At 36.8% G+C, this 17,293-nt stretch overlaps 1 protein-coding gene across 16 annotated transcripts in view; it reads left to right on the top strand.

The window, feature by feature from the left end:
• PIP5K59B (Phosphatidylinositol 4-phosphate 5-kinase 59B) overlaps positions 1-17,293 on the top strand; it is a 170,951-nt gene that overhangs the window by 143,120 nt on the left and 10,538 nt on the right. For 15 of the 16 annotated variants that reach the window (XM_083142762.1, XM_083142755.1, XM_083142753.1 and 12 more), the window contains one exon: positions 2,032-2,126. In XM_083142762.1, coding sequence (XP_082998888.1) covers positions 2,032-2,126 — 95 coding nt within the window. Of the gene's footprint in view, positions 1-2,031; positions 2,127-8,875; positions 8,929-10,374; positions 10,512-17,293 lie in introns of all 16 variants that reach the window. The other variant, XR_014443894.1, reaches the window with a different exon arrangement.

Raw genomic sequence — 17,293 nt, 5'->3', positions numbered from 1 at the left:
ATCAGTGTGTAGATGAGGCTAACCCTGAGGGGTAAAAGCAGGCGGAATGTGGTGATGATCACATCACCTCCAAAATGGCCGAGATCGAGAATGTGTAGGGCCTTACCCTCACATCCGCTAAATGCGCCTTCATGGCACGGTGCTATATGGGAACTTTACCTTACCATACCTTTATCTCACAGTTCACACAATTCCTGATTGTATATACTTATATTGTATATAAGTTACTAGTGCCTTCATCTCACTTTCTTGTTTCAATCACTGTTGGTCATCATGGTTAACCTCATACTACAAATGTGTTAACCACCTCCATTTAATTGGTCCTTCCAAATGTTCTTGCAGTTTGTGTGTGTGTTCATCTTACATTTATCCTATAAAATTTTTAACATTCTCATCACAGGTCCAGGTCTCCCAAAAGTATTCTTATTGTCACATCTTCAAAAGTGCTTCTCTACTCCACAATATTTACTTTCTGCATTTACGTGTATTTTTCTTTTCCATCCATTATTTCTTGTACCTTATATATACATCATTACATTAATATAATTAATTATGTACATAGGTACAATATATTAGTGCATCCAAACTACACATAATTAAATATATACTACTGGGTGCCTTCTTTAAAGAGTTGTATTATTAAACTGTAGCATGTAGTACTTGAGTTAGAAACTACTTATGAATGTATGAGTAGAGTATTCTAGGAAGTATTTTAGATTTAACCCTTTCTTGGTGTGGCTACTTCATCTTCTTGTGTGTGTGTTTTTTTTGCATGAAATTGCATTAAGATGTTTCTCTATTTAAACCTTTTAATTCGATGTTAATATTTGTGTGTGTGTGTGTGTGTGAGTGTGTGAGAGAGAGAGAGAGAACAAACTGGGATTTTGAAACTGAATATTAATAAAAACTGTTATAAAATAATGTGCAAATGTGACTGCAATATTAGCAGCTCAGGTTGTCATGTTCAACATATCTGGTAACATTGAAAGTCACATACGTGTATGGTTAAACTTTGTGTTACATGTGAGGGTGAGATTCCGTTACAATATTGCTACTCTGTGCAATACAGTTGAACATTCATTCTTTAGTTACGTAATTCTACTACACGATTCAGCTTTTTGGGTGACAGTGTCAACTGTGTACCTACACATGTAATATAAATGGATATTCAATAATTAGAAATTCTAGGTAAGAAATATGATGTATTCAGTGTAAAAGTGACCCTCCCTGTTTTTGCTACACAGTTTTTCTTCAGTAGTAATTTGTGTTTCATAAATCACAGCATTTTTAGGTGAACATAATGAATGAGTAACGGAACATTTACAGTTCCAGTTCCGAGATTTCCCGTGCAAGTACATCACAATACAACATAGAGAAAAACTTGATGCAAATTAGGATTTCATTGCTCTCCGTTTCTTGTCAGATCCAATCAAATTGGATAGTGTAAAAGTGGTATTAACATACTTATTGAAAAATCCAGCGCGATTCGAACAACTTGCATGTTGTTCCGTAGCAGCAAAAACTTTTCTTCTGATTACAAGTCATTCTCCTAATCGAGTCGGAGAAGAATAAAATTTTACGATTTTGTTTTTGTAAAATCAAAATTTTTTGCTTTCAAATCATTTGGATATTTTTTTATACTGTTTCTTCTTTTATATTCTTAATTTTTGTACTTTATTCCCCCTCTTTCCAACATAGTACAGCATGATAAATTTGAAGCCTAATGCCCTGAATATACCTTCGGATATATTAGTATTTGAATACTTACCTTGTAAGTTTGACCCCATTCTTTGTTGATATTCTACAAGTAGAATTATAGCATGCAGTGCTATGATATCTGGCTCTTTTGGTAAAGTAATCTCTTTGGCATTGAAATAGTATTGTCTTTTCAAACCCTTATTGTGTGTAATGTTTTCGTAGTGTTTATTGCATGTTACGTGTTGAAAGAAAAGAAAGTGGCTTTGCTGATTTGAAGTTTAGTCTGCATAGTTGTAGCTGATTGGTATTTTGCCTTGCTTTATTGCCATGCAGGTTGCCCGACTACTCCAGTGAGAAGTCTAAGTTCTAGCAGAGACACTGAGGGACCAAAGTCCGAAGAGATACTAACCAGTCAAGAATCGGAAATGGTGAGTTAAGAAAAAGCCTGCCCTGTGCATGTTTTTTTTACACTCACTCGTTGACATTCGTTCTCAACAATATAGTTCTCTTCCTGTTCATGTACTGTGTGTGTGCGTGTGTGTACCATGTCATGGGTGACTCTTTTTTCTATAACTTTTAAGTTCTTAACATTTGGAGTATTTACAATACTTGTGTGTGTATGTGTGTGTGTTTTTGCTGGAAAGCAGCAAAAACTGGCGGTTTTGTTCGAAAGCTTAGACCACGACACGGGCTTGCACGTTAAAAAAGTATTTTGTTCGGCAGATGCTTCTCGCGTGGGAAACTCTATGCAGAAATATGTGAGAATATGTTAGAGGTAATGATGCAGTTAAAGTGACTACGCTGTGTGAAAATTATGTACATCGGCTCTCTGTTTTTTAGCATCTTTTGTCAACAGGAATGCTCATTTGTTTTTAGGTGTGATCTGTTAAAAGGTTGAAACCAATGTGTAGGTGGTCTCGTGTGTTCATCTTCCATGTTTTATGAAATAATTTGCAGCATATAAGAAAAATGTTCAAATACAGTTGATTGTTGTAATTATCATTGTATACGTATATATACATAGATGCAGGCAAGTGTGAGGGTGTGTATGTATATATAGTATATATAAGGAAACAAGCGCATTTGTAAATAAATTTTAAAAAAGCAACATAATGTTAAAGTTAACTTGAAAATAAGTTAATAATTCATACATTCCATTTCTTTCTTTTCTTTTTAAAGAAAATTGCCAGGTTGCATTTAAGGTGAAAAACTGACATGCTTTATGTAGGTGGATGTAAATTATTTTCTTTCTCCATTGAGTACATATTTCTAAGAAGCTACTCTCATGTGACAATACTGTTTTTTCAGTCTTTATAGCTGCTATAATGTGTTGAGATAGGTATGTTTTCTATATTTATAGTGTAGAACTTATTGTTAGTGTGGAACCATGTGTTTGTGGTTCGATGTCTGTCTCTTTAACACAAATTAGTTGTATAATTTGTGTTTGAATGGTTTTAAACCAGTGTATTTGATTTTTGGAAGCTATAGCTTTTGAAATATTTGTATATATTGTTACAGGAATTACCCTTTGAGAAGTAAAAAAAAAAAAAAATACTTAAGCTGTTTTAGCAGAATAATAAAATGTATATTTTTTAACATAAAGTGCTCGCTTTCAACGTAGACAGTCAGTATTCCCACAAAAAAAATAGACTAACTGTGTGTAACAATGTCTTACATGTTTGTCAGGAATGGAGTATGAGTTCATTGTTACTTGATAGTCTCGTGCTCAGAAATTACATACTCTCATCGGTGGAATGTGTATGCACACTTGTAGATTTTTTGCCACTGATTAAAACCGCAATGCGAAACTAAAGGCTTCAGTAATGATTGACAAGATTCTAAAGATAGCTGTGAAAATAACTGTTGATTTTATCTTCTTTCATTCAGTTCATTATTTGTTGCAAATGTTATTGGATTATAAAGCCACTTTTGTTAATGTTACCTGTTTCTGAAACACGAGGCACTTTCAAAAAGTTACTAGCCTGCTTCACAGTTTACAATTCTTCTGTTTACTCCTCTGGGATATCACACACTGATCCAACATGCTTACATGGTAGTGTTCACACCTTATACCGGGTGTTTCAGAAATAATTTAGGGGTTACAAAAATGTTTGCAAATAATGAAACCAGTCTAGAGCAATCTAGGAATGCGAACAGTTTTTTTGTACACCTACAAATGTGTGCACCGTGGGTAACATGGCACACATCGACATGATAATCTAGTCTTGGTCACACTCGCATCAACAAGAGCCTGTCGATATTTTCTATCGCTGCGGTGATACTCTCCCTTATGTCCGCAACATCTGTGGGACGAATACCCTGTCTGATGAAACCCCACAAAAAGAAGTCACATGGTGTAAGGTCCAGTGTTCTTGGGACCAAAACACTGTGAGGGATGTGCGTAATGCGAGTATTGCCTAGCGGCAGGAATGTGAACTCTCAGCTTAACAAAACATACACACACAAACTGTTTGCATTTCTTGTTCGTTCTCGACTGGTTTCATTAACGTAAGTTCAATAGTTTACTCGCAATATTTTTTTGTAAACCCTCAATTATTTCTGAAACACCTGGTATTTGCAACTGTTGTTCCGTGAGTGCTTTTTTGGCTCTTAAGATGGACACCAAGAAAACAACAAATCCTATATTCACCTCATTCTTAAATGTTCTGTCTATAAAGGGTCAGCACTACTCATGTGAAAGAACTCTGTTGAAGTTGTTACGCAAGTCTGGATTTAAAGTGCTTGATGCCTTGGATACCAGATCCATGTTGTAATGTTTCAGAAGTAATAAATAAATACATTGTAACATCACAATTCAGGAGATGTAGTACAGTTTGCATTATAAATTAACAGTAGAAGAAATGGAATCAAGAAATATTTCCAACATCTCATTTATTTTTGCTTTGGCAGTTTGAATTACCAATTTCACTTGTACATTTTAAGATTGCTTCGATGTTTTTTTTTTTCATTCTTTTGACTTTAGTTTCTCAATTACTCTTTATGATGTGATCCTTCTGATATGAAAGTATATCTCTGTATAGTTCTAAGTACACAGATACTTTCCAGCAATCAAATTCTTGGTGCTGGCAAGGGATATCCTGGTCAATAGCAAAATATTACTACAGTATTTGTTGATAAAAACATTAGCTGTAGTGTTATATTATTTTGTGTTTGAAATAAATGAGCTGATTCGACATTTCTTTTTGCACTCTTACTTCATTCAGTTGAAGAACTGAGTGCAACCAGTCCATCAGATGTATGTGTGTGTGTGTTCAAAATTAATTTAGCCTCAGAAGTGCCTGCCCTTGTGTCACATGATACATGCTGATCGTGTTTCCCTCCACTATGACTTAGATTGAAAACGTATGGAGCCCTACCACCCCCACACACACCCTATGTGCCTCCATAGCAGGATACAGTGCACAGAGAATATGTTTACTTAATTCAAATTAAATGCCTAAGACAGCCTAGGTGTTTAGATTAAAGCAATGGAAATAGGCACAGTGTGTAAAAGTTAATCATGATGGAAGTTGATGATGTGCTATATGATATAATGGAGCCTAGTATGGCTTGAAATGTGCATACTTTTACCTATTCTGAGGCAATATGGACACTTTATCCAGCAGAGTCTTGGCATTCACAGTCCAAGCAGAAGACTACAACTGACACTTGTAATAAAGGGTGTGGCATAAAAATGGGCTTTTTTTAAATGCAATGAAACTAATACTACGTTTGTTTTATTTAAAATACAAACCCATCAACTACATGCCTGAACATTGCCATTTGCTAAATATGCACAGTCAAGTTCATATTTTGAAAATTTCGTCTACAGGTGAACAATTTCAGTGTTGACACTCGGACAATCTGTGACTGTAATTGTTCATGGCATGTTCCAATACCTGAAACCTGTTGATTTCTGCTTCAATGCAGTTCCTGTAGCTTCAAAGTTCTTTCATTGGCTGTTGGAATAAGATCATGTCTCGCAGAAGCAACAGTGTCACCATTTTTATAAAATGCCCTCGCAGCTACAGCGATTCATGTCTGTAAAATTATGTACATTGCTGATGCAAAAGACAATCAATAAGTGTTACCAACACCATTACAGAAACTCTCCCAACGAAAACAAAAAGACCCATTTTTATGGCACACCCTATACATACTTTACAAAATTGTATTTTCAAATTTATACTTTTGGTCCAGTTTCAGTATATGTAGATTTGCCATGTATGTAATATTTTCAGTATTTATTTTGCCTCTACTGTAGTATACGTGTGTTCATTCAGGAGTGAGCAAATGTAATTAAACGGCGTATGCTTTTAGAAGGAACATGAGTTCGGCCAATACCCAGCCAGTGCTACTGCGCTGTTGCCAAACTAACTGCTAGCGCAAGGGAAGGACAGAAAATTCGCGATGTGTCCATTATTTTGATAATGCATGCACAGTATATATGAGTACAGTGAAATCATATAGTGAATATTTCTGCACAGGATTATAATATCATATCACTGTAGCATATGCGAGAAACCCATACCTGAAAGAAGCTCTCATCTTCCTCGGTCTCCGTGTCACTGATTTCACTCATTTCCGAGTCACTCTCCTGAAGGTTACTGATTAGATTTTGCACTCTTGGTGCCTGTATTACTGGTGCTAGGTTTTGAGAGTGATATTATTTAAAATAAAAAGAACACACGGAACACACACTATTGCACGAAAGGGCTGTATTTAATCTTTTCACAAACTGTTCTTCGTGGCGCACGAGTGAACGATAAGCGAATAATTTTACACCGGCCTTGCTACGAAAACGCTGAACTCAAACTGACCCAGACTTTCAATGTTCGAGAACGCCCAGAACAATGAAGGGTCATTGTTTATGTCGAGACGAATTTCACACCCACAGTTTTTCCTAGACACAACAACTCAGCTGCATCAACACGGTGGCAACGAAAAACAGGCTGCAGGAAATGAAAGGTGTTGTTTCCCTTGTTTCTTCAAGGAACGATAACTCCGGCTGTAGGCGACGGAAATTCATGGGACTTGGACAGTCAGGTTCAAAATGTCTTTCCCCATCTTATGATGAACCTTAAAGTGGCAAGTTTTATGAAAACTTCTTGCGCGCAAGAAAAATACAGAACACCCCGCTCGATATCGCTTCTAAAAGCATGCATGGTATAGGTGTTTTTTGAACACAGTAAGCTAAATTTTGGTTGTGAATTATGCACAATGGCTCTACATTTCCAGCAAGCAACTTCAATGGTATATGAAATTTCAGCAATATTTTTGAACTTATATCTCAGGAAGCATCACAGATAATGCAGAGATGATACAAATCATATTTATGCAGCATGATGCTTAAGATGAATGAGCACATTTCATATCATAGTGAAACTATTCCTAAGGGCACCGGGGCTCCAACCGGGAAAGCCAGATAGGAGCAGCAATGAAACTGTATGCACTAGTTGTGCATCATACAAGAACAGTGCATGCTCAGAAATTTGTAAATGATGGGTGTGGCTTGTTTTTCTAGCAGTCCGTGCTATATTGTCTCATTTTATGTGTGTTCGACATTGTTTTTGTTTACAAAATTTGTGCATGCCACTGCACAAGGATACAAATCTTGCCCCTCAATGGGTTTTGAGTCCAACAGCTTAGTTGGTTGACAACAGTAACTTTAATTTACCATGGACCCCCCCCCCTTTTTTGGACATCTGTGATTGTTGCAGAAAACCTTTCAAGCAAGTCCAGGCAGAGTGAACTTTTCGTTGATGACCTTTAATGATCTGGAAATGTATAACAAGTGTTGTGTTATAAATAGTATCTAATATAATAAAGACAAATAAAGAAATCACCCTTTCATGTGTAGCAACCCATGCGACAAACTTTTCCAGTGGTTCATAGACAATAGGTTAACGCAGCTAATTTAGACCATTATATGAACAATTAAAATTTGTGTAATAATTGAATATACTGAAGCTTCACATAATTAGTAATATATCAGACCCCCACCCCTCAATTTTATTGTAAATTGCCTTATATCTACCAATTGTGGTTCTATCATTTTATACTAAGTAGGGATTTGAATCAAAACATATCAATTTAGTATTCTATCAACAAAATCAATCTTTTAACATTTTATTTTCTCAATTGGCTTATTAGGAAGATAGTTCAATAAATATGTTAATTTCTCCCAAAGGAATAAAATTGAAGAAAAATTTGCAAGTGTGCATATGTTGTGTATGTGCTAATAATACAAAATGTGCCTGTAAATGCTGTAAATACTTGATTGGTTGTTGCATATTACTGTTACTGTTTATAACGATAGATTTTAATGCAGACTTCAACAACGTATTGTCACAAACCTATATAAATTGCATTATGGGAATAAAAAATAACCGTAACTCTGTCTGTGTGTGTGCTAATGCAAATTTGAGAATATCAGAATTGTATAAAATGAAATAAGTGACTGTGGTATGTACATATTCATCCATAAATCTAAAAAAATCAATGTCAATTTATCAGAACGAGTAAGAAAAGATTGAATTGTATGTGAAAGTAAAGAATAATGCCTTTGAAGTGACCAATAGTAGAGCTATGTAGGATGTAAATAAATGCATACGATTTAAAAAAATGTATATCTTTATGTATTGGAAAAAAGAACCTGCATCACTTATTCCCCTGCTCAGAAAGATATTAGCATACACTTGAAAATTTCAACCAAGGTGTCTACTACTTATTGTTGAAAATGTTATTAAATTCCAAGAATTCAAGTAGAGTCAGCTCTAATATTTTGAAGTTGGCCAACAATACTGAAGCAACGTGCACATGTCCATAAGAACATAAAAAAAATCGTTCAAGCAACATAATAATTTGTTATGCACAGCCAAATTAATTGATTTGCAAGCTCGACCTCAGAGAAATACATTTTTCAGAAGTGTAATAGACACCTTGACTTGTTTTTTTTTTCTTACTTAAAATATTCCCTTTGTCAAGTTTGGCACATAGGCTAACTGGAACTATATCAACAATTGAAATTGGGATCTGAACCAGTAAAATGCAAACCTAGAACCTCCTGATTACCAACCGTTAACTGTTTGAATATACAAGACATCTGTCAGCTTCATATATTACTGGATTCACCCAGGCAGAACTGTGGATCATTAAACATTCTTTTTATTTCTAGGTTTAATAGTTCTCGAGATATCTAAAGTTGATACAAGTGGATCAGTAAATAAGGTAGTCATTTATTTAATTTTACTGACTAGTATACTGAATCTAGTATATTTTCACTTAAGTTGTTAATTATATCTCCCATCATAAAATACATTTTACAAGTGATGATGCCCTAATATTACACTCCCATGTTTTAAGTCGTCTTCCATTATTATTAATATTTAACTATAGATACTTGATAAATACAGGCCCTAGATTTCAATGTATTTGAAAAATCTTACTTTTCAAAGGAACTTTGCTACAGCAACAAAATGTGAATTTTAATTTAATTACTAATTAATGAAACACAGTATTCTTACTACATTGCAAGTTGATAGAATACCTTGTGTAGTTTTCACAAAGGAACACTGTTACACCACCATTTGCTGTTCAAGATTATAGTTTAAACTTTAATATCCATTGTGTTGCTTTTCTTGTTACTTCTTCAGTGGAGTGTGCTGTTGGCAGTGTGGACGATAGATTTGCTGATGGTGGAGTGTTTTGCCATGACAGTGCACACATGAAAGCACTAGACAAAACAAAAAGAAGCACTGACATATGGTGGCATTTAAGTCTTTCTGGTGGTATTAAAAGAACCACAATTGAATTTAGAAGATTAAAATAATTCATTATATTGCTTCTCACTTTTAACCGTGCGTATATATGAATTTAAATTATTTTGTAAGTGCAATTAGCTATAATTTATTATTATAATGAGAGAAAAGTTTATTCCTACAGACTTGCTTTCTGTGATGAATGTTTGGACCCACAACATATAAGAGTGTCGTGAAGAAACATAAACCTTGCATTAAATAGAAATGTGAGAAAGATTGTGTTGTTTGCTTCCTTTAGTGTAAATTGTTGAGTTGTTTAAAAATATAAATTCATACAAGTTTAATTTTATCTTACCCCCACTCCCTCTGAAAAATGTCACCCTCTTCTCTTCTGTGAAACATTATTTTTGTGTGAATATATGTATTTTCCTTGTAAGTCACAATATTTGTCTTTCAATAGTACACAATATGTACTTAAGTAGCAGATTGACCCACCATAACATATCCCAGCTGCTCAACATAGATTCATGTTTTTGGGTTCAAATGATATTGAAAATTTATTTGAAGCATATAATTTGTATGGGGTTACAGTGCCAAGAATTAAATGTTTGGTGTTTTCATTCTGTACTTTCTGCTATGTTTAAATGTTCTTTTTTTCCCCCTTGTGATAAAACCCTGATAACATATGGATGATGACACAAATTTTAACATCAGTTTCCATACAAACATGTAAGGAATGATGATTGCATATGTGTTAAAAAAAACTTCCCAATTCTACTATGTCGTTTTGACTATCCCCATAAGGTATTTGCAAAATGTATGTACATATGTAACCGTATGTATGTATGTATGCTAGTTGCAGAGTTTCACATTCAGACAAATTGATCAAGATTTGTAGTGTTCAGATATTTCCCAGTAGGCCGGCCACCTGTATGTTTAATCCCATCACTTGGAAAGGCTGAAGCTCACGGTGCAGATAATGGTAAATATGACATAGAAGACTCGTCATGGTTCGTCAGTCGGTAGTTGTGTTCTCCAGGCAATAAAGCAGAGGTAGGTAACAAAGCTTGGTAATTTACGAGCCTGCATTGTAGTTTGAAGCTTTAAGTAGTTTGTAGCTGCACCTTTGCACTTGCCTGTAACCTGCTTTCTGCAAGTTGTTCAGTGTAGATTTAGTTGATATGTACTATTGCTGTACTGGATATATACAACTGAAACTAACACTATGTATATTGTGCAAGTTACTAACTTTGTTGACTGTATTTTCTGCAAATTCGGCCTTTTCTTGTGACAGGTGAAGTAGTGGATGTAGCTTTTGCAATATGCCTTTGCCTGGTTAAATTGTTAGTGATATCATTGATAGGATTTTTTTTTACATGAAATTATCTTTAAGGCAACACTATAGTATACGTTTTATTGAATTTATTGCTCCTATCAACTTGCTGGAAAACTTGTCAGTACAGACTATTTGCACTAAATATATGAAATGTTTGTGTATATATTTGCACTTTTGTATCACATCCTGATATAAACTATTTATGTTAGTCTTGCTGGCTCAGTGGCTAAGTGTTTGACTCATAAAGCCTGGCATCGGCATGGCCATTCTTTGTGAGTGCCCTTTTGTCAATGTCATCATGTGATCGCTAATCGTCATCATTGTCATTAGCCGAAAGTGGCAGGAAAGCAGTGTGAAATAACAAAACAGACAAATCACGTGTTGCCAATAGAAAACACTTTACATGATATTTTGAAGCAGGAAAATGCATATGTTAATATTCATCAATTCTGTTTTTGTGAATAGTGAATTAACATTTCTGTGGTGTAACTCATTATTTTCTTGGCCTTAACCATAAACATGTTGTTTCAAGAATAGAACCAACAGTAAAACTTATTGTACATATTTAAAACAGAAAACCATTCAGCCATTTATAATGTGGGATTTAATTGAGAATTTTCTGTTTACTTCTCTCCCCCCCATTACTTGCTTCCTCCCTTCCTCTTATCTTTTTTACCCTGCAACCATTCACTGCCATCCGTACATAAGGATCATGGAAAGACCAGCCTAATTTTTGGTACTTGACAGTTGAGAAATAAAGAGTTACACCACAGTAGGAACATTATTCGATACATTCACAAAGTTACTACTACAGCAATGCTGACATTTGCAAAGAATTATAACTGGTGCTACATTTCATCATGAAAAGGATTTCCTTATTACGTGCATAATTCATTTTTGTGATTCCAAATTGGTGTTCTTGTATGGTGATTTGTGAATCTGTTCAGATTGTTTGGGCACAACCATCTAGTTATTGTGCGGTTATCTATCTTCTGCAGTGTTTCTCTCGCAGTAGATCAGAGGAGACTTCCTCTAACCTCTGTGATATAATGGTTAGCATTGTGGGCCATGAACCAAGGGTACTAGTTTGTATGGTAAGACATGAATATTTCCATACATTCTCTCTCTCTCATGTATTCCGTTGGTGGTTCATCATCTTTGCAATACTTTCTTCAAAAATTTAAACAAATCACTGTGAAACTATTTCTTTATTGCCTCTCAGTGTTGCTAACAATATATAAGTAATCTCTTGTTTCAATTTTGTAGTGATTGACAATATAATTCCCAGTAATTGAATTTACAAAGTAGTGCATACACTTAAGGCCATGCTGGACCCTTGGTCTGCGGCAGCAAAGTTATTTTTGAAAATTCTTCATTCTAAAAACCAGTATGATGATCCAAATTCTGAAAAATCTGCTTAGGATTTCTTCTAGAGTATTCAAGTGAAACTTCATGTTGTTTATAGCTAAACACTTTTGTAAGCCTCTCCACATATCTAGACAAAAGGAAACGCAACCCTCACAAAGACTCGTTTGAATATAATTTTCTGGAATTCGTCATATCAAAGCATCTTTTTGAAACAAGAGGAATTTTCAAAAATAGTTTTGGTGGGCCTAAAGTCCACCATGGCCTTAAGATGTATTATGTATCACAGTAGGCAGGCTTATTCTGGAGCAAAAGATGAAATGCATTTCACCCAAAAAGAAAAATTACTGGTAGGTACTTATTTTTACTGTGCACAGAGTTTTGTCACAACTTTTTTAAGTAATATAGTAATTCTTTGTTAGAAAAATCGTGGGACTGGAAGTATAAAAAATAAGATATTGAAGTTATCGGCTAATAGTCCTTGTCTCCAGCCCTTGACCTTGACAGTTAATACAACCCTGTCAGAATCTCCAGAAGTTTTTGTAAGAAGCTCATTTTGGAATAATTGTTGGCACATTTGCCAGTGTTTTGACTGCTGAAATTTAACCATGCTACTTTATTTTTTGTGCATTTTTTAACTGGGGAAACAAAGAAATCACGTGGAGTGCTTTCATTTGGTACTTAGCAAGATATTCTTGCACAGCAACAACAGTATGGGGCATGACATTATCATTCAACAGGAGCCAAAAACCAGATTCCCCAAATCAGGAATTTATTTTCCTCTTTCCAGATCTTCCCATAAAATGTGGTGCATGATAAGAAATAGTGATACACATGTTGAACAGACAACATGTGTACTCTCGTGCTGTCTTCTTGTAGCCTGTACTTTGCACAAACCACATTATCAGGAGGATGTGCACTTGAATCTTGAATCATTGTCCACTTGACACCCTGCTTTGAAGAAACCTGCCGTAAAAGTGTCAAAGGTTACAGTGACTGTCTTTTTCAAATGTAACAAAGTTAATAGCCACTCTGTCCCCCCCCCCCCTTTTCCATGTCCATGATCAACAAATAATCATCCAACATTGAAACATTTGTATTGCTAATGGCTCTTCTACCAACTGGAAGAATGTTTGAACAAGCTTTCAACTTTGGTGTTGTTATAAAATGGAATGTACCGAACCAATGCCTAGATCTTCTTCTTGGATGGTGACACGATGATCCTGCATCACCAAAGCCTGCACTTTGTCACCTTATCATTTCAGCTTATTTAGGGTCTACCGGAACATGCTCCACTCCAACACATGGCCATTTTCGAAGCACTTGTACCACTGGACATCACCAAGCTTTTGGCAACATGTAATGCAATGCCACTGCTCAAGTTGCTCTGTCATTTTGCAGTTAATGAAAATCCGATGGTCATTCCGTGCTTCATTTCTTTCCATGGAAAAATAGTGCGTAATTTTTGACTAGACTTCGTACGAGTCAGAAACATATTACATTACGATTTTTACTTTGTAGAACTTATAAGCGAAAAATTCAGGCTCGACCAGGACTGTAAATCTGGATCTAACAATTGAGCTACCAAGTTAATTCTGGATTTGCCTGATTTTACCATACAGCTCTGCACAGTAAAACAGGGAAGCAGAAAATATAAGGCACATGTTCTGAGAATTGTGTATTCAACACCTTGTTTTGAAATAAATGTGTAAGAATCGTTGAAATGAAACACAGACAGGAGTCGAGAAACAAGCTATCTATGCATCGGCCATCATACACTACATCATAAGTCAGAACAGTTCCGGTGAGGCTAAACATAGGCACTCCCCAGTGTTCAACAAGTTTCTGTATGCCCTCTGCAAAGGAGGACACTGGTTGCTGGCAGAACCACTCTTCCACAGTAGCACAAACCTCTCACTTGAAAGTGAAATGCGTTCCCTTCAAAAGCCTTCTTTGGTGGACCGAAGACATGGTAGTCACAGGGAGAGATATCCTGCCTGTAAGGCAGGTGGTTCGTAACCTCCCAACGGAAACAGTGCAGAGTATCCACTGTTGTGTGTAGTGTGTGTACAGTTGTGAATTGTAATGGAGCATAACCACGCCACACAACAGTTTTCCAACCATCTATTTTTCATGGCTGTGCGACTTTCAACAGGGTATCACAATAATGTGCATCTTTGATCGTGGCACCGGCCGGAAGCCACTTCCAACAGCAGAGGCCCATTCACATCAGAACACCATCAATATAGCCTTGGCAATGCGGATGAGTGTGCCTTCCTTGGTCTGGTGCTCCATTCCTGACTCATCCTCTTCATTGTTGGCTCGAAATGGTGATACCAGGTTTCATCAGTAGCAACAATTTGCTCCAAGAAAAAATATTCCTAATTGTTGTATCATGTGAGATGTTGCAGGGATATCTCCATACATAAGGCTGTTAGGCTGTGGATAGACTCGGGACCGAGTTTGACAACCATCCAAAGCTTGCATATGGTTACATGGTGATTTTCCTTTACCAATATGTCTGCAGCTTCAATTGTTTCTGGAGTGATTAGACACACCTGCCCAGCTCATGTAAGATCCACCACGTGTACCCCTCCTTCTCGGAACTCTGCACGTACTTAACCACAATACTACATTAAAAAGGTTCATCCTTGTAACCCGCTTGCATTCGACGAAAGATTTTGCTTGATGCAATACCTTCTTTGCACAGAAATTGGACCACAGCACGTTGTGCCTGCTTAGACATATCCATTACACACCACTTTAGCCAGAACGTCCTCCTCTACTCAGCATACACTTCGTATAGACTGACAACATTCTTTCCTGTTACCACATAAATCAATGCATGCAGTGCTGCCACCATCCAGACACCTCATCAAATATTTGCAATGTTGCCAGCTCTATGTTTCACTTGAACAGCACTCAGGCTACAAATAACGCATCAATGTGAATAAACATTTGGATCCTTATTTTCCTTACATCCTCATGATAGTTTTGAAAACTAATTTTGCTTTTCTATGTGGGATGACAATTACTAAGCTGCAAATTTTGTGTGTGTATAAATGTAAAAAGGGCTTGCGTTGTTGTTAACTGCAATGTTTTGCATGCAATGGGTATGGATATTGCGATCATCGGTGGAAGAAACTAGATATACTGTGATATTGACAAATCTCTGAAATAGCATGTATTCATTAGTGAGCATGACTAGTCATGACGATACTGGTCTGATAACTTAGCTTCAAGTATTGTGCTATGGCATTTAGCTATAAGTGTTCATTCCAGTCCTTAGGTGTGCATTGTAGGGATTAAAAAAATAAAAAAACTTTTAGTTGTGTGTAGACTTACTCAGTATCCAAACTCATTAATTTTGTAATAATTAGGAAATTACTGAAATTGCAAGAGATATACAGAATAGATGTGTGAAAGTTCCAATTTGCTTCATGCTGAGATGATTAATTGGGACCGGACCGGGGCCTCCGAGATACTTATATGCGGGCCTCACGCCAGTTTCCGTGACGTCACAGGACTAGTCAACTATAGTCAATTTATAGCATTTAACAAAGTGCAGTCATTATAAGAGTATAATATTTATTTTTCTAACTGAATCGTCCTTTCTTATTCATTCATGGATTGGATTGATTTGTTGTTTTAAGTCCACTTTATGCACAGTAAGGCTAATCGGGACTGGACCTACAGTTTAAAGTGGAATCCGAACCACTATGTGCCTCCACCGGGAATCGAACCCAGGACCCCTTGATTACAAGGTGACGACGCTACCACTGCACCATCGGGGAGGCCTCTTATTCATTCATAATGTTGCTTTCACATCAAGAACATTTCAAATATCATACGGCATTACAAAATACGTGAATAATGTTGATAAAAGTAAAATCCAATCTTTACCGTTCTGCATAATATACCTTTATTTTTCAAATTACCAAGGGCAAAAAATGCGATAGATAAAATTTGATCCTGAATTGATACTCTTAATTCGTAAAGAATTATCATTGTTAATATACGAGGGCAGATCGGAAAGTAATGCACAACAATTTTTTGTTTGTTGTGTGCAAAAAGTTTAATATGTAACAAAAACCAAACAAATCACAAATGAACTGACGTCTTTGACCTACTTGTCTACATAGTCACCAAGTTTCTCAACACATTTCTCCCATCGTGGTACCAGTTTCAATATGCCCTGTTCGTAGAAGTCCGTTTGGTTGGAGTATAGCCATCTGCGGACTGCTGATTTCACTTTCGCATCTGTCGCAAAGTGTTGGCCCACCAGGAATTTCTTCATGGGACCAAACAGAAGAGTGTCCGACGGTGCCAGGTCCAGACTGTATGGTGGATGCTGGAGCACCTCCCACCCAAATTCGGTGAGTTTCTCACGAACAGGAGCAGCAACATGGGGACGGGAATTGTCATGAAGAAGTTTGACACCATCAGCATGAATGTTGCGGCGTTTGTCACAAAGGGCACGATGCAACTTAACCAAAGTTTTAATGTAGGCTGCAGCATTCACAGTGGTCCAGTGTTCAGCAAAGTCCACCAATAACACACCAAACGTGTCCCAGAACACTGTCACAAGCACTTTCCTAGCAGAATGAGTCACTTTGAATTTTTTTTCGTACTGGGGAACCAGCATGTTTCCACTCCATAGAGGCCTGCTTGGTTTCGGGGCTGTAGTGGTACGCCCACGACTCATCACCAATGACGATTCCTTTCAGAAAGTCATGCCCTTCTGTGGCGTAATGAGTTAAGTGATCCATGCCTGTCATCATTCGCTGGCCTTTGTGGTGGTCTGTCAGGTTCTTAGGCACCCAGCGAGCACTAACTTTACGGAATTTCAACATGTCATGAACAATGTCGTACACCACACCATAGGAAATGTTGAACGTATGCGATAAGGTTCGCAGGTGCACATGCCGGTCGTTCACAATTGCTGCCTCAATGGCGCGGATATTCTGCGGAGTTGATGCTGTTACCGGCCGCCCGGAGCGTGGCGAATCACTAAGGTTCACACGGCCCTCTTGAAAGAATGCACACCACCTGGAGACATTGCTACGGTCCAGACAGTCGTCCCCATACATGCCACGCATGTCCCTGTGAATTTCACTCGGTGTATGCCCTTTGG

The sequence above is a fragment of the Lepisma saccharinum genome, chromosome 21, assembly GCF_977018435.1.
Source record: "Lepisma saccharinum chromosome 21, izLepSacc3.1, whole genome shotgun sequence".
Taxonomy (NCBI): Eukaryota; Metazoa; Arthropoda; class Insecta; order Zygentoma; family Lepismatidae; genus Lepisma; species Lepisma saccharinum.
The sequence above is the reverse complement of the archived record's forward strand: the minus strand, read 5'-3'. Positions and strand labels throughout refer to the sequence as shown.